The sequence below is a fragment of the Castanea sativa genome, chromosome 6 (assembly GCF_040712315.1).
Source record: "Castanea sativa cultivar Marrone di Chiusa Pesio chromosome 6, ASM4071231v1".
Lineage (NCBI taxonomy): Eukaryota > Viridiplantae > Streptophyta > Magnoliopsida > Fagales > Fagaceae > Castanea > Castanea sativa.
The window spans coordinates 20801846-20825664 of record NC_134018.1 but is presented as its reverse complement, the minus strand read 5'-3'; the positions used below and the strand labels follow the sequence as shown (position 1 = coordinate 20825664).

General features: G+C 34.8%; 2 protein-coding genes across 2 annotated transcripts; one reads left to right on the top strand and one right to left on the bottom strand.

The window, feature by feature from the left end:
• Positions 1–486: 486 nt before the first annotated feature.
• Positions 487–1006, bottom strand: LOC142639625 (uncharacterized). The gene is made up of 2 exons (XM_075813775.1): positions 922–1006; positions 487–779 (listed from the first exon to the last, which is right to left on the bottom strand). Exons 1-2 carry the CDS (start codon positions 1004–1006, stop codon positions 487–489), a joined length of 378 nt encoding a protein of 125 aa, XP_075669890.1.
• Positions 1007–17116: 16110 nt separating this feature from the next.
• LOC142640769 (uncharacterized) lies at positions 17117–22587 on the top strand. The gene is made up of 2 exons (XM_075815022.1): positions 17117–17597; positions 22023–22587. Exons 1-2 carry the CDS (start codon positions 17354–17356, stop codon positions 22334–22336), a joined length of 558 nt encoding a protein of 185 aa, XP_075671137.1. The 5' UTR covers positions 17117–17353; the 3' UTR covers positions 22337–22587.
• Positions 22588–23819: the final 1232 nt, after the last annotated feature.

Here is a 23819-nt window from a genome sequence, read left to right as displayed (position 1 = left end):
CAAGATTGCCCTTCATTAATAATAATAATACCTTCGAATGTTATTTACATTTCACGAATGTGGTACAACATTTTCATCTAGATCTTCCTAAAAATAAGCACTTATGCTAGCTACTGAGGTGATGCGATATGACTCTTCCTAGTTAGGTCCCAATTTTCCCCACGATGGGTTCCTCGCAATTCCTACCACTTTTTTTAATACTAAGTCACCTGGCGTTAACGGTCTAACCTTCACTCCCAGGTCATACCCCTGTTTAAGCTTTTACTGATAATGAGCCAATTGGACCATGGCCACTTTCCTTTGTTCATCTACTAAATCCAAACTCTCTCAAAGTAACTGATAGAATAGACTTGTCCTTAGTGTCAGAAATCTTGTCTCCAAAGGGATTACTACCTCGGAACCATAGGTCATGGAAAACGGAGTTTCCCCAGTTAACCGACAAGGAGTAATTCGATATGTCCAAAAAACATGTGGGAGCTCGTTAACCTACCTGCCCTTAGCTTCATCTAACCTATTCTTTAGCCCATTAAATATGGCCTTATTAACTGCCTCAGATTGCCCATTCCCTTGCAGATAGGCCGGGGTTGAGTACCTATTCATAATGACTAACTCACCATAATACCTCCGAAAAGCTTTGCTATCAAACTGGAGTCTATTGTCAGAGATAAAGGTATGGGGAATCCCAAATCTGGTAATAATATTCTTCCATACAAACTTTTTTGTATCAACATCCCTTATATTGGACAATGACTCAGCCTCAACCCACTTTGTGAAGTAATCTGTTCCGAGACAAGAAGCCATCTTCAGTTTCCCACTACTCTAGGAAATGACCCTACAATATCCAAGCCCCATTGTGCAAATGGCCACAGACTTGAAAGAGGATTTAGCATGCCCCCAGGCTCATGGATGCTCGGGGTAAACCTTTAGCACTGATCACACTTCCTAACATAATCTTGAGCTTCCTTCTGCATACTTGGCCACCAATAACCCTAAGTAAGGGCCCCATGCGATAACGACATTTCTCCTGTATGACTACCACAGATTCCTTGGATAGAAAAAAACGGGGAGCTTTTCTTCATATTTTCTCTGCCTCTCCTTTCTCAATGGGCAATGTTCCCTCCTTCAAGAATGCAACTATGGAGTCTATCCAACTTGGACCAATCCTTATCTGGTGTATTCCAATCCTTATCAATCTCGGCTTGGAAGGCATTAATAAATCCTCGACGAGAATGACCCAAGGAAGGCCTTGTTCTGAAGAAGTTGCTTCTTAGGACCTGCTGCATAGAGAAAGACTCAAAACCAGATTGTAATTGTCGAGCTTTACTAAGGTATCCCTGCATCCTATGATCCCTAGCTTCCATCTCACCCTTAACTTGTCCGATGACCAACCTTGTGACTAAAAAGATCTCAACAGCTTTTCCACCCAGTTTCTTCACCATAGTAACCCCAGTTAACAAAGCTTCATACTTGGCCTCATTATTAGTGACTGAAAATCCCAACCTTCAAGATTTCTTAATAGTAATCCTTTCTAGGGATCCTATCTCTATCCCAACTCTAGACCCCCTTTAATTAGCCGCCCCATCAATGTAAAGCTTCCATGCTAGATGTCTGTGGACAGCAATTGCTGTGACCTGCACCCCTACTGGTTCTCCCTCCTTGACAACAACTGCTCCTGGGTATTTAGTAAATTCTGCCACTAAGTTTGCAAATACCTGCCCCTTAATAACGGTACGGTACGAGGCATATACTTTATGTGAAATGCTCCCAAAATCATCCCCCACTTGGCGATCCTTCCCATATAATCAGATCTCTGAAGTAATGACTGCAGAGGGAGTTGAGTGAGGACCACAATGGTATGTGCCTAGAAGTAGTGAGGGAGCTTCCTCAAAGCGTGCACTATGGCCAAAATTCCTTTCTCTAGTGGCAAATAACAGATCTCTGCATCCTGCAAATATTTACTCACATAATAGACCAGTTTCTACACCCCAGCCTCCATTCTTACTAAAACTAAACTCACGACATGACATGAAACTGCAACATAAGCAAAAAGGACTTCCTCCTTTTCTGACCTGGAAAGAATAGGTATTCCTTCAACTTCTCAAAGGCAAGGTTACACTTCTCAGTCCACTCAATACCCTTCCATTTGTGAAGGAGCTGAAAGAATGGTCTACATCTATCTGCCGACCGAGAGATAAATCTGTTCTAAGCAGCAGTCATTCCAGTCAAATTTTGTACTTTCTTAGGATTCCGAGAAGGTTGTAAGTCATTTATCGCCTTAATTTGATCAGGATTAACTTCAACTCCCCGGTGCATGATCATATATCCCAAAAATTTGTCGGAACTGATGCTAAAGGAATGCTTCGAGGCATTGAGATGCAACTTATGTCTCCTCAGTATCTCGAACACAATTCTCAAATCATTCAAATGCTCAGTTACTACTTTACTCTTCACGACCATGTCGTCGATGTATACTTCTATATTTTTTTCCAAGTTGAGACTCAAACATTCTGGTCATCATCATTCTTTGGTAGGTAGACCCGGCATTCTTCAAATTAAAAGGCATTATTTGGTAGTAATAACTCCCAGTAGGAGTCAAAAAGGCAGTTTTCTCCTAGCCAGCTAAAGTTAGTAGTATCTGATGGTATCCCTAAAAGGCATCCAAAAAGCTCATCCGAGAATGATCGACCGTAGCATCAATCAACTGGTCAATTCGAGGAATAGGAAAGGGATCCTTGGGGCAAGCCTTGTTCAAATCAGTAAAATCCACACATACTTTTCACTTCCCTAACCTCTTCTTCACCACAATTGTATTAGCCAGCCATTCTAGATAGAAAACCTCCTTAATTGCCCCTGCACACTTGAGTTTAATTACTTCTTCCTTAACAGCCTCGGCATGTTCTTTGGAAGAGCGCCGAGGTGGTTGTTTCTTAAGGACAACTATTGGGTTGACATTCAAATAATGACAAATGAAGTTTGGATCCACCCCGGGAGCTTCATAAGCACTCTAGGCAAAAACATCGACATTCTTCCAAAGGAAAACCTATAACTCCTCTCTCTCTTGTAGAGGCAATTGAATTCCAATTTGAAAATACTTCTCTGCATTAGTATCAATAGTAACCCTCTCCAACTCTTCACACATTAATCCCCCATCTACCATGTCCAGGATTCAACTACTTCTGTTAATTGCTACAAGGCCTTCTCTTGGGTAGCTGAGGCTCCCCCCTTGGACTGATGTCCGATAACAATGACCAGGCATTGCCTTGCCATGGCTTGACTCCCGATTAACTCCCCGACCTACCCTCCTGAGGGGTACTTCACATTCAAATGCAAAGTTAAAGAAACAGCCCCCATGGCATGGAGTCATGGTCTTGCTAAGATAGTAGTATAAGGTGAATAAGTGTCCACAACAATAAAATTTACTTCAACCACTTCAATATCCTGTATGAATAGGCAACTTGATTAGGCCCTTCGGAATGACCCGTTTTCCCGTTAAATCCCCCCAAAGGGGAATCATAGCTAACTAAGTCCTCGGGTTTCAAATTAAGTTCGTTGTATAGGTCGGGATACATGATTTCTGCCCAACTACCTTGGTTGACCAGGACTCTTCTCACATCATACCCTCCAATCCTGAGGGTTACTACTACGGCATATTCGTGTAGTTGAAAAGTTCCTACTTTGTCGTCATCGGGAAAGCTCAATGTTAGTCAGACTTCCAACCTCCCTCATTTAGACTCTAGGACTGAGTCCTCGATAAGAGGTCTTGCTATGGACATAACCCAAGAAGGGCATCCCCCAACCCGACCTGGGGCTACAAGGATTACATTAATGGTTCCCAGGGACAGTCTCGAGGCTGACTTCCTTTGGTACGCTGATCCAGCCTAACTCCCTTGCCCAAAAGGCTAATGCATAAACTATCTTAGCTTCCTGACCTTGACCAACTGCTCCAAGTAATTATGAAAAGTTCTACAATCTTCGGTAGTATGCCACGATCCTGATGATATTGACAGTAAAAACCATGATTATGCTTCGTGGGGTCAATGGTTCAGCTTTTATCTTCTCAGGGATCTAATGAATAGGCTCCTTGAACACTGTACTAACCACCTGCGCACTAGGATGCCCAGTATGTCCAACAAAATCCCTCCTGGGTTGGTCGTTATTATATCTCTCTGACCTGAAGTCTCTTCAGTCAGGAGGAGCCACCTTTGCCTTCTCCTTCCCTTGCTACTGATCCTCCTAAACCCGCTTGTGCTCGTCAATCCGATCCATTAGTTGGCGCATGCTTTGTGCAGGCTTTATTGTCAAGGACTTTTTTAAATCATGCTTAGTAGGAAGGCCAACTTTAAATGTCCTTATTGCCACGTCTTCAAAATCTTTGTCTATCTCATTAAAGATTCCTAGTATCTATCTGAATAAGTTTTTAGGGTCTTACCTTCTCTCCTCACCATGTGTGAGAGACCGCAACTTCTTGAGAGGGTGCTCTCAAAAAAGAGATTCGGGTACTTAGGGCACCTCTCTTTTGGGTAATTGTGTGGAGTCACCACTTATTTTTTATACAAAAAATAAGAAAAAATAAAATACAATTACATGTCTAAAAATTCCTCGAATGTTATTGATTGAATAAAGACAAATACAATCTTGGTAAATTAAACCTTACGAGACTTTGAGTCCTAGTTACAATCTATACAAAAGAATACAATGCTTTTGGTCTTAGTTACAATCTACCAAAAATAAAAAAGACAAAACACTAATCTACCTATCCAAAAATCCTAAGCTTGAGGGCTAGATTACGAAATGGGAAGGTGTTAAGCACCCATTCCTCCCAGACAGAGTCTGGTCTTCTAGACTCTAATGACCAATATACCATTTTTTGTATGATGTTGAATGATATGTTAAAATGCATATGATAGACACTTGACAAAAATTAATTTAAATAAATTTTCCTTATGAATAATGTCCTCTTTCTAAAAAAGAATATTCAGATCTGTTTTAAAAATTATAAACATAGGACTTGACTTATAATAAAAAATCAGATCTGTTTTTATGAAAGAAAAAAAAAAGATTTTTTGTTAAAAATGATCAGATCTCTTTTTGTGTAAAATAAAAAAAAAGGTGATTTTATTAAGAAAAATCAAATCTGTTTTTATGTATAAAGGAAAGAATAAGATTTTGTAAAAAAGGATCAGATTTGTTTTGAAAAGTAAAAAAAATTAGGTTTGTAAAAGAAAAGTTGATATGTTTTTAGAAACAAAAAAAAAAAAAAAAAATGAAAGAGGATTCACATTCATGAGGTGAATTTATTATGCATGCATCACCAAAAAAAAAAAAAAAAACTTCAACCTAGCTTTCAATCCCTTCTTTTAAATTTCAAAATCTACAATTTCGTAATAAAGAAAATTTTTTCTGAAAAATCAGATTTGTATTTAATGAAAATACAGATCAATTTTTGTGCTTTAGAAAAAAAATCAAATATGTATTTAATGAAAATACAGATCAGTTTTGAGTTTAGAAAAATCAGATCTGAAAAATACAGATAAGTTTTTAGTTTAGAAAAAATTAGATTAGAAAATACAGATAAGTTTTTAGGTTTAAAGAAATCTTTGATAGTCATTAGCAGATTTTGAAATATAAGAAAGAGAATCACAATAAATAATCATCAAAGAACATGTTAAAGAAAAATTCAAGCAAAACATGGTAATTATATATCAAGAACAAGAAATAATAAAACATGTTAAACATATTCATGCATCATTAACAAAATTTAATAGAGAAGAAAAAAAAAAAAAAGAATACCTCTTCCATGAGCGTGCTCTTCTAGTGAAAGAATATTTTTGGATTCAAAGAAATTTATTCAACTCTTTAAAGCCTAAAATACTTTACTTACCAAAAAGAAGTTCTTAAAGTAAAAATCTCCAGAATGTCTTTAACGTAAGGGGAATTGAAAAGAAGAGAAGTGCCAGAAAGGGGGGGGGGGGGGGGTCAGAACATGTCGAAGAGTGTTGGGAGGCCTCCCCTATTTATAGAGGTGTTAGTTGCTTAGAAAATTAAGTTCAATCAGCTTAATAAAAATCAAAAAACATATGGGTAAAATCCTAAAAAAAGAAGAAGATTTGGATAAGAATAAGCTGATTTTTCATATCAAAATAAGCTTCAGTATTTTGATCATATATTTTTACTCAAAATTAGTATTAAGCTGAAATTTTGACAGTTGAAGGGAAATTCGATTCTCTACAACTTTTCCATATATAGACTAGTTTGAATTTTGAGTTCTACTATGCCAAAAGTACCTTGGAACATGAATATGAAATTTGCTACTTGATTAGCACTTTTTTGAAGTGTTTTCCAACTCTAAAACTGTATTTGGATGAATTTTAGAGTTATTTTCATGACAAACCTCATTCCAAAGTGATAATTAAGATTTTTAAAATAATAATATTGAATATAATTATCCCAAAAGCCTAATTATCTACAGCTTTTAAATATTATCAGCTTATTTATTTTAATCCCATGCAACAAATCTCAGTTTAAGAAAAATACTTAACCAATCACAAAAAATCATTTAATTAATTTTAATCATTAACCAATCTAAATTAATTTCAATTAATCACACGTGATCGGCTTCACCTCATACAATGCATGCAGACCGTGAAAACTTGATCTCGTGATATCTTTTAATCCGACAGTCCGATTTGGGAATCGGACATACCGTCACAACCGTTAGAATCTCAAGATCATTTTTATGATTCGCAATGAATGAATTAATGCATGTAATGCAACTATGATTATTTTTTTAAAGTATATCAATGGTCACTCGAGCCATCTTCCTTGATGAAATAATGGGTGCAAAATTGAGTGTCTACACCATGGATAGCAAAGAATCTAAAGGAAGAGGAACCCTGTTACACATAACAAATTAGGCCCCAAAAGCCCTAGTGAGCTCTTCTAAAGAGCTAATTGAGCCCTCATCTAGCCCATCGAACCACCTTATTACGACAGTTCCCAAGCTAGAGGGAAAAACCTTTCACATTAGAGCTTCATTCCTAGAATAAACAACCATCCTCTGATTGAAATGACTGATGTGCTCCATGGGGTCGGTTCTCCCATTATAAATAGTAAAAGTAGGTTGTGTGAACCGACGAGGGAGTTTAGCCCTATCAATTCTGCAGGTAAAAGGTAATTTTAAAATCTAGCGCAGAGCCTTATTCATTGCATCATTCCCCAAGTTCCTAAGAGTCGAACTTTTATCCCTTTTCCTGTGAAATCGCTCCTCTCTATCCAAATGTTAAGGTACAAAAAAGGATTCAATAGAAGGTGTTCTAGACCTTAGCTTGTAACTACCATCTTCACTTGAGTTTGTTCAGGAGCTAAGAGGGGACGCCTCTCGTTGTTTACGACATAACTTCCTACGTAAATGGTCTATCTCCAACCTAAGGTTCCGAGTTTCCTCCCCATGTGAGACATGGCTTCCAGTTCTAGAGTGATTCTTGCTGGTATGACTTGTATGCACGCTAGGAGGGTGATCAATGTCATGATCTCTCCTCCTTTCGAGATTAACAAACTGATCTTCACGTTGTGATCCCACAAATTCTTCTCTATTTGGTCCTGAACCCACCATGGCTAATCAAAATTGTAAGTGCTTTCTTGTTTCCCATAGACAGCGCCAATTGTAAGAACTAGAATTTGAACCTTAGCCCACCAAGAACGATGGATGATGGCCCAACAAGCCCAAAACAATATATTTGTTAAAGAATGGATTTCATAGGAAATGTCTCAGCAAATTAAGTATGGGCCATAACTAATAGGATTCATGCCAATAAGACTAAAAACATAAATTGGGAGAAATAAGCTCCTCGGTCAAGTTCGAGGATGAGATGCTCTTATAATAATTCAAGTTTATTTGAATACAATGTGTTCTTTTTTTCTTCCTTCCCATATTACATGCCCCATTTTTTACGGTGGCCACTTCCTTATATAGTCCTTCAATCCTTCATCCTAGCCTTCTACTTGTTGCTCTTGTGGGTAATCTCTTGGATGCTTGTCCCAGCAAAACCTCCTAGAAACTTTGTGAATAGCTGTAAACTGAGATAACACTGTTCAGGTGTCATTTCCCCGTGAATGTGGCCAGTTGGTTTGGTGCAGAGCATTTAATATGGTGGTGACAGCCTTCTCCCTAGATATTTCTTCCTTTGTTGTAGGCTTAGCTCTGTTACCTTCCTTGATGCTTATCCTCTGAAGAATTATTGCCTTTTGTAAAGCATTCCTGAGATAGTTGGGTTCCAACCTTCCACAATGCTTTCCTGAGGAGGCTCGGCTCATTGAGAACTATCGCCAATTTGCTATTTCTCCCATTGTCCTCGGCCCATTGACCCAAAACTTAACAAACCTTTTGACCACCCTCGGGCTTCTATAGATCCTTGGGTATGGCCCACGGCCCAATACACCTACTCGGCCTATTTATCCTCACACTACTCATACTACAGGAATGGACTTAGGATTTCAAGTTAGAGGAAGTTGGAGTACAAGAAAAAAAAAATCTAAATAGACATCTATATAGTATTAAAAAATTATAAATACACAAAATCGTTGATTCTTAATACATTAAAATGCAATAATCTACCAAAAAACAAAAACAAAAACAAACAAAGCAAAACAAAACAAAATAATGTTTTTTTTTAATACTAGCTAGGATTTTTTTTTTTTTGAAGTTAGAGCATTCACAGTAGTGGTGCTAAAAAATTTAGCTTATAACATCTCAAATGGTTAATTTATCTATTTTACTACCTCACTTTACAAGACATCCAATATTAAATGTTCTTTTTTTACCACTTCATTTAAAATAATATAAACAACTCATTAAAATAATTAAAGAAGAGGGAGAATTTGAGTTTTTAATTGAATGTGGAGAGATAATCTTAATAAAATATTGTATTTTATTTTTAACAACTTATTTATACCAGTTTACTGTAGTTGCAAAATATTTAGTTTTAGCTTCTCCAATAACACATGGTTTTTTGGTGGTAAAATAGTTTTTTTTTTTTTTTTTTTTTGTTGCTAAAATACAATCACTATTGTGAATGTTTTTATTTATTTTGTTAAGTTTTTGGGTCGAATAGTTGTTAATTAGAGGGAGCCTAAGGTTTTGAAATGGAAGCAACTATAAAAATGATGTATATAATTTGTAAAAAAAAAAAATTGGACAAAGGGGCTTAGGCCCCCACCTGGGTCCGTCCTTGTCATACTATATGTGGGGGGTAAAAGCTCTTGAATAAACGTTTGGGCTTTGGGCCTGATTAGTTGGTACAAATCTGTTCAATCAGGGTCTCTAGGCCCACAGGTCAGTTCGCACTATAGTGATCCGAGGAGTTGTCCGAGGAGGAGTATCTCCTCGGGCAGGCCCAACAAAGGCCCTAGGACTTGCTAAACGGTTTAAAGGCAGAATTTTGGAAGATCTATTGGGTAAAGGTGTGATCCAAGCACCCTTTAGAAACAGAAACGTGTGAGAAATATCTGAGGGAAAAGCTGTTGCCACCGTATTAAAGACCTTGCATTTACCTCCCTGGCCGCATTAATGGGGAAATGACCTCTGAACAGTAGAATTCAACCTTCCTGCTATTATTTGAAGACTTCAAGAAGGTGGTGGATGGGACAAGTATCTAGGGGGAAGATTTGTATGACAGGCGGATAAAACAGGGAAGAAGAAAAAGTATATAGGAGGACGAGGGAGGAAATGAGAGGGGAGCGGTTTCTTAGTTAAAAAAAGAACTAAGAATTGTAATCTTTGACATAGAAAGAGAAGGAATATATAACTCGTCCTCGGCTTACGTCCGAGGAGGTTTCTTTATTATATCTACTTATCATTTGCATAGATTGTGGCATTCTAGCCTGTTAATCAACTTCCAATACCCCAAACCTAGGTTTCAAACTCATACTCTACAAATTTCATTGTATAAGGTTCATTGGGCCTGAGTCCATCACCTGCTTTTGGGTCCGGGTACAATCGTGCGCTTACGCTATAAACATAAACTATTCGAATACACACTTTGCACTCTAAACTATGACCCTTGTTATATTTTGCACCCCGGAGTTAGTTTTACTGTTAAGTTAGACAAAAATTAATGTCATATGACTTGCACATGGTTTTTGCTTAGGTAGCACACAATTCAAAGACTAAAACACCCTTTTCACAAACAAGTAAAAACAAAAGCTAATATTTTTTTCAACTCTTAATTACTCTATGCGTAGCTTATAGCTGAAGTAGCCTCATCTGATATTTTTTTCAACTCTTAATTATTCTATGCGTAGCTTATAGCTTATGCAGCCTCATGCTGTCGTGCACTTGTTTTGGTAGCTCTTATATTGCTAAGCTCTTTTAGGGAGACCAACCACACTACTTTTGAAGCTGTTAAGAGCAATAATAACCGGCAGCTCTTGGTCTTGGACCGATTATGTGAAGAAATTTATGTGGTTAGAGAAGGTGAAATGCTTCACAAAATCAGCGATAAGAACGGTGACCCTTATTTAGTTGAGCGCAACCCTTAAATTCATGACCCGAATGATTTTTTTTCCTAGACTTGTTATTAAAATTATTCACATGAGAGAGAAGAGCTGGGAAAAGGAGAAAGAAATAAGCTAATGCGAGAGAGAGAGAGAGAGAGAGAGAGAGAGAGAGCTAGGAAAAAATAAGCTTTTGTCTTAAATTGTTTGTGAAAAGGGTGTTTTAGTCTTTGAATGGTGTGCTACTTAAGTAAAAATCATGTGCAAGTCATGTGCCATTAATTTCTATCTAACTTAACAGTAAAATTAACGTCAGAGTGCAAAGTGTAACAAGGGTCATAGTTTAGGATGTAAAGTGTGCATTTGAATAGTTTAGGGTGTTTTAGTCTTTGAATAGTGTGCTACTTAAGTAAAAATCATGTGCAATTCATATGCCATTAATTTCTGTCTAACTTAACAGTAAATTAACGTTGGGGTGCAAAGTGTAACAATGGTCATAGTTTAGGGTGTAAAGTGTGTATTCGAGTAGTTTAGGGTGCAAAGTGTAATTTTGTGTATAGTTTAGGGTAGTAAAGTGTAATTTTTTCCAAAAAAGAAAAAAGAAAAAAAGAAGAAAGGAATTTTGATCAAAATGATAGATGAAGGTCAAAGTATCAATCAAAACTTCTTGGTTTCCTTTTGGAAACATTGTTGTTGAGACTTTGCCACTTTGGTGCGCTCATCACTTGGAAACTAGGTGCAAATCGAATCTTGATGGAGTGTCAATTGGTAATTTGTCAATGTGCAAATTGACATTTGCACCTGAATGCTTTTTTTGTTGTTTTCTTTTTTGGCTTTTGTATTTTCAAGTTTGATTAATTATATTTATATATATATATATATATATATATATATATATATATATATAAGTTGGGTTCAAGTTACACCTAGTGTAATTCTAAGCAATGTTACACCACTCAATAACTTGTTATTGAATTAATATTTTGAAAATTCACCCATTAAATTACATGTTTTATATGTTCTTAACATGCATGCCAATTTTCATATCAATTGGATACTATTTACCATTTGATCTATAAGCTCATCTTTTATGCATTATTTTAAACTACTAAAATTTGAATTTTAACAATTGATTGATGATATGACTATTAATTTTTTATCACCTTGAAATTTTGCAAGCATAAAAAATATACAAAGATAGTGTAATCTAACGGTGGATTTGTCAATATTTGCATCCAATTAAAAAATATTGAGTGGTGTAACATTGCTTAGAGTTACACCAGGTGTAACTTGAACCCATCTCTCTCTCGCTCTCTCTCTCTCTCTCTCTCTCTCTCTCTCTATATATATATATATAAAGATGAGTTGGATTCAAGTTACACTTGGTGTAACATACCCAATATTTTTTAATTGGATATGAATTTTGATAAATCTATTGCTGGATTACATTATCTTTGTATATTCTCAATTCTTACAAAATTTAAAGATGATAAAAAATCAATAGCCATGTCATCAATCAATTGTTTAAATTCAAATTTTTGTAATTTAAAATGATGTATAAAATATGAGTTTTTGGATCAATTGGTAAATTACATTCGATTGGCATGAAAATTGGCATGCATGTTAAGAATATATAGAACATGTAATTCAACAGTTGGATATTCAAATATGAATTCAATAACAAGTTATAGAACATGCTTAGAGTTACACGAAGAGTAACTTGAATTCAAACTATAAAATATTAAGTTAAAAGCTTTTCTAATAAAATTTGACTTCCATTTTTTTGGGGCTACAATCAAAGTCGGACTAATCTCCTTGGTCGAGTATTCTTTTGTATTATTTATTTATTTAAAAATGGATATTTATTAGGAGAATCATATTTTTATATCTTATTTTGTAGGAAAAACACTGTGATAAGCCTATGATAAGCAAAAACAATGTTCAATGAGTGTGGTCAATTTTAGCATTATCGATCTACAAGCCCATGAGATTAATTTTAATGATCCTAGTATGATCCCCTGTGATTTTTGTTTTTTGAGAAGAAACAATTGATTAAATAGATCTCCTGTGATTAAGGGTCAATGAGTTGTTATTTTTATTTTTTTACCAACCAATAATATTTCATATTAGCCTTAAAAATAATATCATGAATCTTAACTCATTATAAGACAATATTAGACCAATAAAGACTAGTAATTTCAATTTCCAACATTTTTGTGTGTTTGTTGTCATTGCAAATTTCACATTAGTCCATTCCTTTTTCTTTTTTCAAATAAACTAAGATCAATAACTCTTGCGCGTGGCCAAATATTGGTCGATTGTCTAAACATCATATGACGTGTTTTTGCCAGATGGAAAACTATAAGAATATTTTAGGTGAAACTTTATCATTAAAAGTAGGGTAAATTTGCAAATTACACCCCTAAAATTTGGAAGTGTTTAGATTTTACCCCTTAAAGTTTAGAGGTATTTGGATTTTACACCATCGAATTTTAAAACTTTAGGGTGTAAAATCCAAACATCCTAAAATTTAGGAGGTAAAATAAAAAATTTGAAACGTTAGGGTGTAAAAATTCAAACACCCCCAAATTTCAAGGGTAAAATCCATATTCTGAAATTTCAGGGTGTAAAATCCAAACACTCCCAAACTTTTAGAGTATAATTTGCAATTTTCCCTTAAAAGTATAAGAAAGTGAAAATGCTATTTCAATTGAAATTTTATTATCAAAAGTTTGAAGAAATTTTTTAAAAAAATTGTTAATTTTTAATTCTAGCGTTTGATTAGAGATTTCTAGCATAACCTTTTAGTTTAGATAAGAATTTCAATTTAGAAAATATAGGGCCCGTTTGATTAGAGATTTCTAGTATTATTGTTTAGATGTTATGGAAATACGCATGAGTTAAAAGTGTAGTGGAAATACATGTTTTAGTGTTTAAACACTAAAAACTGTTGTTTAAAATCTAATACCATATAGTCCCATACTTTTGCTATTCAATGTAACTTATAGTGTGTTTGGACGGAATATTAGGCGAGGGGAATAGCTTGAAAGGGGGATATGTTAGATTTTTGTGGAAGGGGGAAGAAGGGTTTCAAGAACTTGGAGGGTTAAGATAGCACTCCAATCTCTTTATTTTTAATTTCTCATAATTGGGGGAATTTCTTTTATATATATATATATATATATATATATATATATATATATATATATATAAGTTCTCATTTTTTTTAGAAGAAGACTGAAGATATTATAAAAAAAGGATAACTAGCCAAAATTGGCTAAAAAAACATTAGTAAGATGAAGATGAACATCTTCCCTCTAAACTAATAAACAACTAAAATGACTTGCATATCTAGCTAGATGGTGAGTTACAAAATTTTCTTGTCATTTAGTGTGGGAGAACTTAACACCAAGGAAAGAGTCTGAGAGTTTTTGCATCAGCAATGAGGTGACCAAAGGCGGCAAAAGAGTCTTGATCACTTTTAAGAGTATTTATAACTTCTGCAGAATCACCTTCAAGAATGGTATTATGGAGTCCTAGTAAATAGGCAAAAACTAAGGCTCAGGCAACAGCCTATGCCTCAACTATGGCTACTAAATGAGGGAAGTCTATATTTTCAGATGAGGAGGCAATGACTTGACCATGGCAATCACGAATAACCACCCCTAATATATATATAGTTAAATTGAACAAAAGATAGCTATAATTGTTAATTTTATAATTTACATGATGTCTTATCAATTTATGTCCTTCCTACTAAAAAAAGGAAAAAGAATCTATCCATCTCCCATTTAAATTTTAAAACATCAAAATAAGAAGAATGGATAACCAATCATTTCCACTATACTCTCCTTTGGTTCCTCTCCTACCCTTAACTATCTTCTCCCTCTCTCTGTCTATTTTTTACTAATTATTTTATTTATTGCATTCATAGTTTTTAGTATCGTATGATGCGCAATACGTATTATACAATACATATGATATCGTGTTTAAAAAGTTTTTGTATTTTAAGAGTGTATCGTAAATGCTCATGAATCATACAATATAATTAGGGGTATCAATTCGAGTTAGCGTGTTAGATTCCCATTGTGTCGAGGTAGGAGTATTCAATTAAATGTCTCAATCCGAACCCGACCCATTTAATAATTGTGTTATGGTTCTTTAACCCTAACCTGATCTGTTAATGAAGTGGGTTGACACGACTCAACCCACTTGACATGCTTAATAAATGAGTCGTGTTGGGTTGACACGAATATAACACAACTCATTTCAACCCACTTAATATTAAATACAACATCTATATAGAAATAAGTTCTTTACCTATTGAAAGAAATGCTTACACTTCAAGTCTTCAACCTACATTCAAAATAATATAGTTCAACAAAAATATAACATTCACAAAACTCGCCAAATGCTAAGTATCAATATTGAAAGAGTAGCTGCAAACAGTTGACTAATCATGACTAGGGTTTATGAAGTTTCAATTTACAATTATATCATTTGTAAGTTTTTGTAATTACTCACTTTTCTTTTTAAGTTTAAAATATAGGTTGGATATAAAAGGCATTTAAGAAATCTAAAATAATATGAGCATTTATTTTTTATATGAGTTAAACGGGTTGTGTTAAATGTATTATTTTGGGTTGACACAAATAAATTGGTGTGTCAAATGTGTCTATTGCGGGTCAAGAAGGTTGACTCACTTATGACACATTTCTTATTGTGTTGCTTTCAAGTCGACTAGTTTATGACCCAAACTCGCTAAGGTCCAACCCTAACCCACAAAAACCCGTTTCGTGTTCGTGGGTTAGGTCAAACATTGACACCCCTAGATACAGTGTTTATATCGTATTGTTTTGTAACGTAAAACATACCTATTGTATAATAAATAGACAAATGCTTTAAAATAGTTTGTTTTTTGGGTTAAAATTTGTACTTTTATTTGAATCTAACAAGTTATTAGACTTTTTTTTAACACAAAATTATTAGCTTACTTAGTCTAGCCTAATAAAATAACATATCCATAAGGTTTCTCTCTCTCTCTCTCTCTCTCTCTCCCCTACTAAATTTGGACTACACACATACACTTCAATTTCATATTTTCAAATTTCTTTTCTACATTATGAATTAGGTATTAACCGATAATTTAATTAATATTTTTTTTTGTCATTATTGTTATATGTTTAAGAAACTAAAATGTCAAGAAGAAATATATTTTTTAATTATTAAAATAAAAGAATAGGAAGAGATAATAAATGTTGATGATGAAGAAGAAAATTCCAGAAAAGAAATAAGTTTGTAAAATGATGAACACGGTGATAGCATTGACTTAGATGGAGTTGATTAGACAATATGATAAAAAACATTATTATTTTGGGTTATTCGTAATATATTACAATTTTTGAGTTTAATCAATTTGAATGTGTATGTTTTAAGCACGTGTTAGTTTGATTTATTTAGCTGGCATGTTAAATAATATTACATAAGTGATGAATAAATTAGTCATTAGTTGAATATATTCCAAATTTATAATGAATATACCCTTTGTATATGTATATTTATAATTTTTTTTTAAATTTTATTAAGCATTTGTGTCTTATGATACACGATATAGGAAAAATAAAAAATCGATTCATGTTTTGACAACTGTAATTGTGTTTAAACAAACTCAATATATATATATATATATATATATATATATATATATATATATATTAATAGCCAAAACTGAGAAAATCTAAAATTCTAAATTAGAGTTTAATTTTGCGTCACATGTTTCATTTAATTTTTAAATTTGTGTGTCAGATGAATTATTAGGTGCAAAAATCAAATAGTCAAATTTAATTAGATTCTAAATTGAATTTTAATTAAAGTTCAATTTTGTGCCATGTGTTCCATTTAATTTTTAAATTTTTGTGGCAAGTGAATTATTAGGTGCAAAAATTAAAGAGTCTAGATTCAATTAGATTCTAAATTATATATGTGTGTGTGTGTATATATATATAATTGTGATTATTTTTAAATATACAATGTATATTTAAAATAGTGTGTACTTGTGCATATGCACTAAGTTATATATTAGTATAAATAAAGATAAAAAACACTAAAACTAATCTTTGAGATTGAGAGTTTTTTTTTGAGGGGGATGAGATTGAGAGTTAAAAAAAAAACAATTTCCAATTTTTTTTTTGAGTACATTTTCAATTTCAACTATTGCATAAAAAAAAAAAAAATTGAGGGCAATAAAAAAATTAGAATTGTAAATAACAAATGCTTCATTTGTTTTGATAGAAAACTTTGTGTAAAGATAGTTTTCTAGTGTTTGGTAGAATAAAAAAAGATAAGTCAAAGGAAAATTATCTTTGGTTAACATTAAAAGTATGACTTATTTTTAGAGATTGTTTTTCATTAAATTTTTTTAGAAAATAACTATATTTCATAGCAAACTAAATAAGGAAAGTTAGGAAGTTGTTTTTCAACTCATTAAAAAATGAGATAGTTTTATAGAAAATACTTCTTCGAAAATGACTTGTTTTCTAGAAAATGTCCTTACGGAAACCGACAGAGCGTCATTATCACTTTCAATAAGTCCACCCGGCATTATTGTATTCGTCACATGCCCAAACTGCAGCATAAATCACCGGACGAAAAGCCCTTTTCCTCCCCCTAATCCAGGCCACCTCCCTCTCCATCCAATATCTAAACTAAACACAAAGCGCACACACTCCCCCCCTCTCTCTCTCTTTATCTCAAGTCTCAACCTCTCAGATCGCAAACTCTACACTTGCCCCCAATTCTTCTGTCTCACTCACTCACTCACTCACTCTCTCTCTTAATCTTACAACTACAATCCCCTGCTTCGATGGCCACTGTACTCGACTCCCTCAGCGTCCCACGCGCTGCTACTGCTCTCTCTCTCCCTACGCGCTCTCACATCGCACCAGCTGTCTCTTCTTCCCTTTCTTCCTTCTCCGCACGTGGATCATTTCCTCTCTTCAAAGGCCTCAAAGTCACCGCTCGCTCTCTTGGCCCCCTCACCGTCACCTCGCGACGTGCCACCAGCGCCGGACCCGTCGTGTGCGAGGCTCAGGACACCGCTGTTCAAGGTCAGGACTCAGGACTCATGATCGATATTATCGTTTTTTATTTTTAAAAAAAAATAAAAAAATAGTAATAAAGACCTTTAATTGTCTCTCCTTTCCCTTATTGTATTATTATAATATTATTTTGTTTGTGGAATTACTGTTAGAGATTGATTGATTATAGGGCTGTTTTTTTTTTTTTCTGGAAAGTAAGAAAAAGGATCTCACTTTTTAAGTACAGTACAAAAATTAATAAAAAGGTGGTGCCCTACTTTGGAGAGAGGTTGATGGATGGCATGGCAGTCCTTAATTTTGTTTGTGGAATTACTGTTAGAGATTGAACATAGAGCTGTTTTTTTTGGAAAGGTGGTGCCTACTTTGGGAGAGGTGAATGGCTGGCAGTCTTATCTTTTTTTTTTTTTTTTAAAGATTTTTTTTAATTGTTTATTTGGTTGATTCTCGGACTCGAACTCGAACTCGGACCTTAAAAAAGAAGAATAAAAAAAATTATTATTCAGAAGTTACACATGCACCACTGACTAGGTGGATTTTGATTTTTGAACCCACAAGGGGTGGAGAGTGCCATTTAGTTTACCTTGTGGTTGGTTGAGTGTGTTTATTTTATCAGATATTTATAGTGTTTCTTTTAGGTTGTGTGATTTGTATGGTGGTGCACTAGAGTGGTGGTGTGTTAGGACTTGGACTTGGACTTGGACTTTAGATGTCAGTTACTTCAACTTCCCTATATTAAGTCTAGCGTTGGCTTGTATAAGTTTTTATGTCATGGCGTGTTGGAAAAATAGCTTTTGTACTCCTTGTTCAGAAAATTAAGTTTAACTGAAAGAAGTAAAGAACTTATTATTATTTGGCTAACATGTGACCCTCTCACCAATTCATTTTAGTTCTCTAACTTTTAAGTTTATTTAATTAAGACATCTCCATCAAATTTATTTAAATGTTGTGGTTAATTGTCCAAATTTTTAATTTTTTTTCTTCAAATTTTTTAAATTAAAAAAAAATCCAATTAATGATTGAAAAATATTTGAAGAAAAAAATTAAAAAATTGACCTGAAACTTTCATGGAAGTTAAACAGAATGGCCTTAATTGAATAAAACTTAGAACTTAGTGGATTGAAATGAATGAATGCGAAGTTGGAGGATTGAAATGAATTCTAGTGAAACTTAGAGGGTGTATTTTGCATTTTAGTCTTATTATTATTATATTGGATAAGTAATTTTAGATGAAATAATGATTAAAACAATCACCAAATCTAAGAACTTGAACTTAAACAACTAAGGAAACATAACTGGAAATGTGGAATTGTAGCTTCAGAGGATCTTTCCTTTACTTTCACTTTTTAGTACCACATAAGATACTTTTCAATTTTGATTGGTTGAGGAATATTGGGAATCTTTGTTGTCTTCTCTTTTAGAATTCATCTGTTTTTTTTTTTTTTTTTACTCATAATTTTAGCTCTTAATTTGTTGCGTTTGCTCTTGCGTTCTTACCGTGTACTCAGGCTTTGTCCTTGTTCATTTCAATAAAACTGATTTCTTTTATGAAAAAACGACTATCATTTATATTCTAAATTATCTTTTCTCCATTTTATATGAGTTTCAAATTTAAAATTCCTTTCTTTCTATTAGTAATTGAAAATAAAAACTTTACTACTATCTCTAACTTTTTTTACTTTCTTATTTATTTATTTTTTATTTTTTATTTCATAAGTGTACTTTTTTTTTCATGCATTCATTGCATTGTAACAGATAGTTGGAAATATGATAATTTGAGGTGTCAGTCTTGATGACCTCCCAAAATATGGAGATGAATTATTTCTGTCTCACACTCCCTAGACCTGTGCTTTATTTAAAGCACCTTGTAGATGAAACTATTATTTGATTTTGAAAAGAAGGCACAGCTATACCATGTGGTCTGGAAGTTTGAGAATTTTGGCAAATTATAATAAATACTTTATGTAGATGGTAGGATGTTTTGCAGTAGTTGCCATTGTTTCATTTACTACGAATACCCCAGTCTCTAAAAAACTGTAACCATGACAAAGGGTACAGATTTCATAATATGAAAGAAGTCATGGTTGGTGGAAGAGGGGGGTTGTTAATGCTGCTATTTTTTTAATGCATTTGTTTAAAGCATGTTTCCACAATCTCCAATTGATTCTATTTTCAATCTGAGGTTTGGCTAAATTTGATGATTCAAGGTTGGCTGTACACAGATTACAGGCCTGGGAAATTGCTCATTTGAACATTATGTAAGTGGTATTGTGTGGCCTGGTAACAGACTGGGTCTTTTGGCGAATACTTGATTGACTAAACAAATTCAATTAGGGGACAACAGCTTATTGTCGGATTCTTACTTTGGATAATCTCATGATTACGGGTCTCTCTTTGGCGAATTGGTGTTGTATGTGCCGTTGCAATGGGAAATCTGTGGACCATCTCCTTCTTTAGTCCTGTAGCATATTCTTTATGGGTGCATATGCTTCAGGTTTTTGGTATTCAATGGGTCATGCCAGGCTCTATGGCGGGTTTGTTATTTTGTTGTAGACAGTTTGTTATTTTGTTGGAGAATGGAGACACTGGCTTGGGAACCATAATTCATATATTTGGAATAGGGCTGATCTGGGTCGGGTTTGGACTCAACCCGGACTTGACCCACTCAGGTTGGGTGGAAGATCAGACCCACACCTGACTGCCGATCACCAAGGGTCAAGTCGGATTGGATTCTAGAAAATGATTAGTTAGTTTGGTTGAAATTGATGAAGGGTGGCTGCAGGTGGAGCAGAGCAAATCTTGGTCGAGTCTGAGCAGAGGAGAACGAAATGTCACCAGATCTGAGTGAAGGAGAGTGAAATGTTGCTGAAAATCTGAGCTTAAACATCGCCGGATCTAAGGAAAAGCCACCTGATCTAAGAGGATATGAGAAAAATATCGCCGGATTTGAGCCAAAAGTCACCAGATCTAAGTAGATCTGAGAAAATAAAACTGAATCTGAGTGGAGGAGGGCTGATCGTCGCCAGATCTGAGTGGAGGAGGGCTAATCTGAATTGGTGGTTGGCTGGGTTGGGTGGCTCAGGTTTTAGAGGAGAAAACTCGCCACTCGACCCACTGGACTTGGGTTTTGAAGGCTGAGACCTGCCGCCGACCGCCAAAGTCGTCGGATCAGGCAGTGAACGTGTCAGTCCGGGCGGGTTTGTCGGTTTGATCGGGTGTCCAGGTTGCTTGGACACCCCTAATTTGGAATTTGGTTCAAGGTTGCTTGATGTGGATTGTTTGGACGGAACGGAATCGTCACCCTGGACACCCCTAATTTGGAATTTGGTTCCAGGCTGTTTGATGTGGATTTTTTGGACCGAACGGAATTGTTGCTCCTTTAAGGATACTGAGAAATCGTTGGTTGAGTTAAAAAATTTGTGCTAGCATAGTCTTTTTGATTGCTCTCGGTGTTGGAGTTTCACGGATTGTTCTTCTCTTATAGAGTTCCTTTCTTCTTTTAGAATAGTCTCTTAGTTTCTTTTTTCTTTCTTTTATTATTTTTTTCTGTGTTCATCGTGAGCACCTTGTATTCTTCTTTCTTTATCTTTTATCAATAATATTACTCTTATTACGTATAAAAAAAAACAAATTCAATTAATTAGTAGATGCTGTATCGAAGTGTGGAATGCTATCCTTTGTGTTTATTGTGGTTTATTTGGAGGGAGTGTAATTCTAGGATGTTCGATGAGATGGAATCCTCGTTGCTTCAATTGAAATTCCTGCATTTGAGGTATTTATTGGATTGGTTGTGGGCAATTGGAGGCGTCGATTGTTACTTATCAAAGAAGAAAGAGGGGGGGGGGGGGGGTGGGGGGCGATTGTTTCTCTTTGCTGGAATGTTTAGATCATTGTAATCTTTGTATACTTCCCAGTGGTTTGCCCTTTCTTTTAATTAAAAAAAAATATTGAAAAGGTTGTACTTAGTGTATAAAGCTCCCACTTCTATGGGGTTTCTGAGAGGACTGCAAGGTGATTGGTAGGCAGCTATACTAGATTTGTTGCTTGCATCATGTAAAACTTAATTAAAAACATTTCTTACTTTATGGATGCAATGGCTGAGTATATGCTACAATATGTTGTACAAGGAATTCAATCTACATTTTCTATCTTCTCAGGTTGCTTTTACATATGGGACGGTGTATCAAAAAGGTTATTTAGAAAAATAGTATTTGGATTTTGATATGGTTGATGTGTGAATAACTTTGGAACCCTATTTTTGGAAATAGTGAAAATTTTCCTTCTCTGTTGGTGTTGGCTGTTTTAAACTGTGTATGTTATTCTTTTATATTTTTGTTTAGTTCTTGTAGTTAGGATCTATTGTTGGTCGGTGTCTCTTTTGTCAGTTTCAGGAAACTTTTAATAAAATTAAACAGTGTATTCTTTGGAAAATTGCAGTTCCTGCTATTACAGATGCAAATTGGCAGTCACTTGTTCTTGAATCTGAATCCCCTGTTCTGGTTGAATTTTGGGCCCCATGGTGCGGGCCATGCCGTATGATCCATCCTGTTATTGATGAACTGGCAAAGCAATATGCTGGAAAGATCAAATGCTACAAAGTTAATACTGATGAGAGCTCTTCAATTGCAACTCGTTATGGGATTAGAAGCATCCCAACTGTCATAATCTTCAAGAATGGTGAGAAAAAAGACACGGTTATAGGTGCCGTTCCCAAATCCACCTTGACTACCAACATAGAGAAATTCTTGTAGAGGTGGTAAATAAAGAACACCTTTACTGTAATAAGCTATTTCTGGTGCTTGTTTCATTTCTTTTTAGCTTCTGATGTCCTAAGTTTGGACACTCTGCTCCCATAATAAAGTGATATTCCTCCTGTACAGTTATCAGATGCAGCTGTATGTTTAGTCATCCTTAGAAAATGTACTGACTGATATACTTGTTACTTGAATGTCTATTTTACAATGTCTTCTGTATATGATTAAATATGGGCATTATTGGCTTATGTTTCTTTGTATTATTATTGAAGACCAATATAAGTGGCTGTGTGAGTCTCTGGCTGTATGTAATTGTATAAATTGAATTGGGAGATATTAGGTCTAGGAAAGGGAAAGCTATACCTTTTCTCGGCGTTCCAGCTTAAGAGCAAGTGTAGATTATTTGTTGGGGAGATCATTGGATAAATTGTCCTTCAGTCACAATTTTGCTAAGGGAGACAGGTTAGGTCAGAAGTCACCAAGAAAGAGATGAGTAGTAACGAATACCGTTAGATGACTTAGAAAAGCCAAGAAATATTTCTGGTGAGAAACAGAAACATATATCTACTGTTGATCCAAATGCCAAAGGCTCTTTTCTACTTTTCTTGAGTTCTTAGATTCTTCATTTAGTAGTCCTCCGTGTCTCTGGGTACATTTACCCTGTATTTGAGCTTTCTACCTCATGGCCCTCTTCTTAGTATTGCCGTATTCTGGTAGAATGGGAATTAAAAAGGTACAAAAACAGTGTGGGGAGATGATCACAAGAGCGGTGTCAGACGATTAATCAAATGACTTGTATGATGATAGTTTAGGAAGTGAGTTAATAGTGATTTCTCAATCAGCGGTGATTTCTCATATACAGATGATACTCTTATTTTTTATAACATCTTCATTATTTAACTGTCACATGCAGTTTTGGTGTTGGCGTGTGAATGTATTCTCTTATCTCATCCCTTTTTCCTATATATACATGTGTGTGTGTGTTTCGCAAAAAAAAAAAAAAAAAAAAAAAAAAAAAAAATCATTATTTAAAAGACTTTGAGCCAGTTATATGGGAAGGTCAATTCAATAGAAGTAAAGCTTGACAAATTCTCCGCCATGAAAGGAACTTTGGATGGGCTCAGTAGTCCATCTTGGCAAATTTTCAGTTAGAATCCACCATTGATCAAGTCTCCAAAATCCAAATGCTCTAAATCAGGCCCGAGTGTAGCCTTTATGCTTCCCTCAGATTCAATACATTTTTCTTCTACAAATTCCTACGGACTAAGCATTGGTTAAATGCTCCCAGCCTCCCACAACAAATACAATCCACAATTGTGTTCCCGCATCAAGGTGCTGGTTTTATGGAAAAGAGTCAACCTTATGATCCATCATTGGTCTGTTATTTACTAATGCGGATAGAGGTGTTAAAATGGAAGTTAATGACTTTTATGGTGAGGGCAATCCAGAGGTGTTCTTTGATTGGTTGCATTGAATAGAA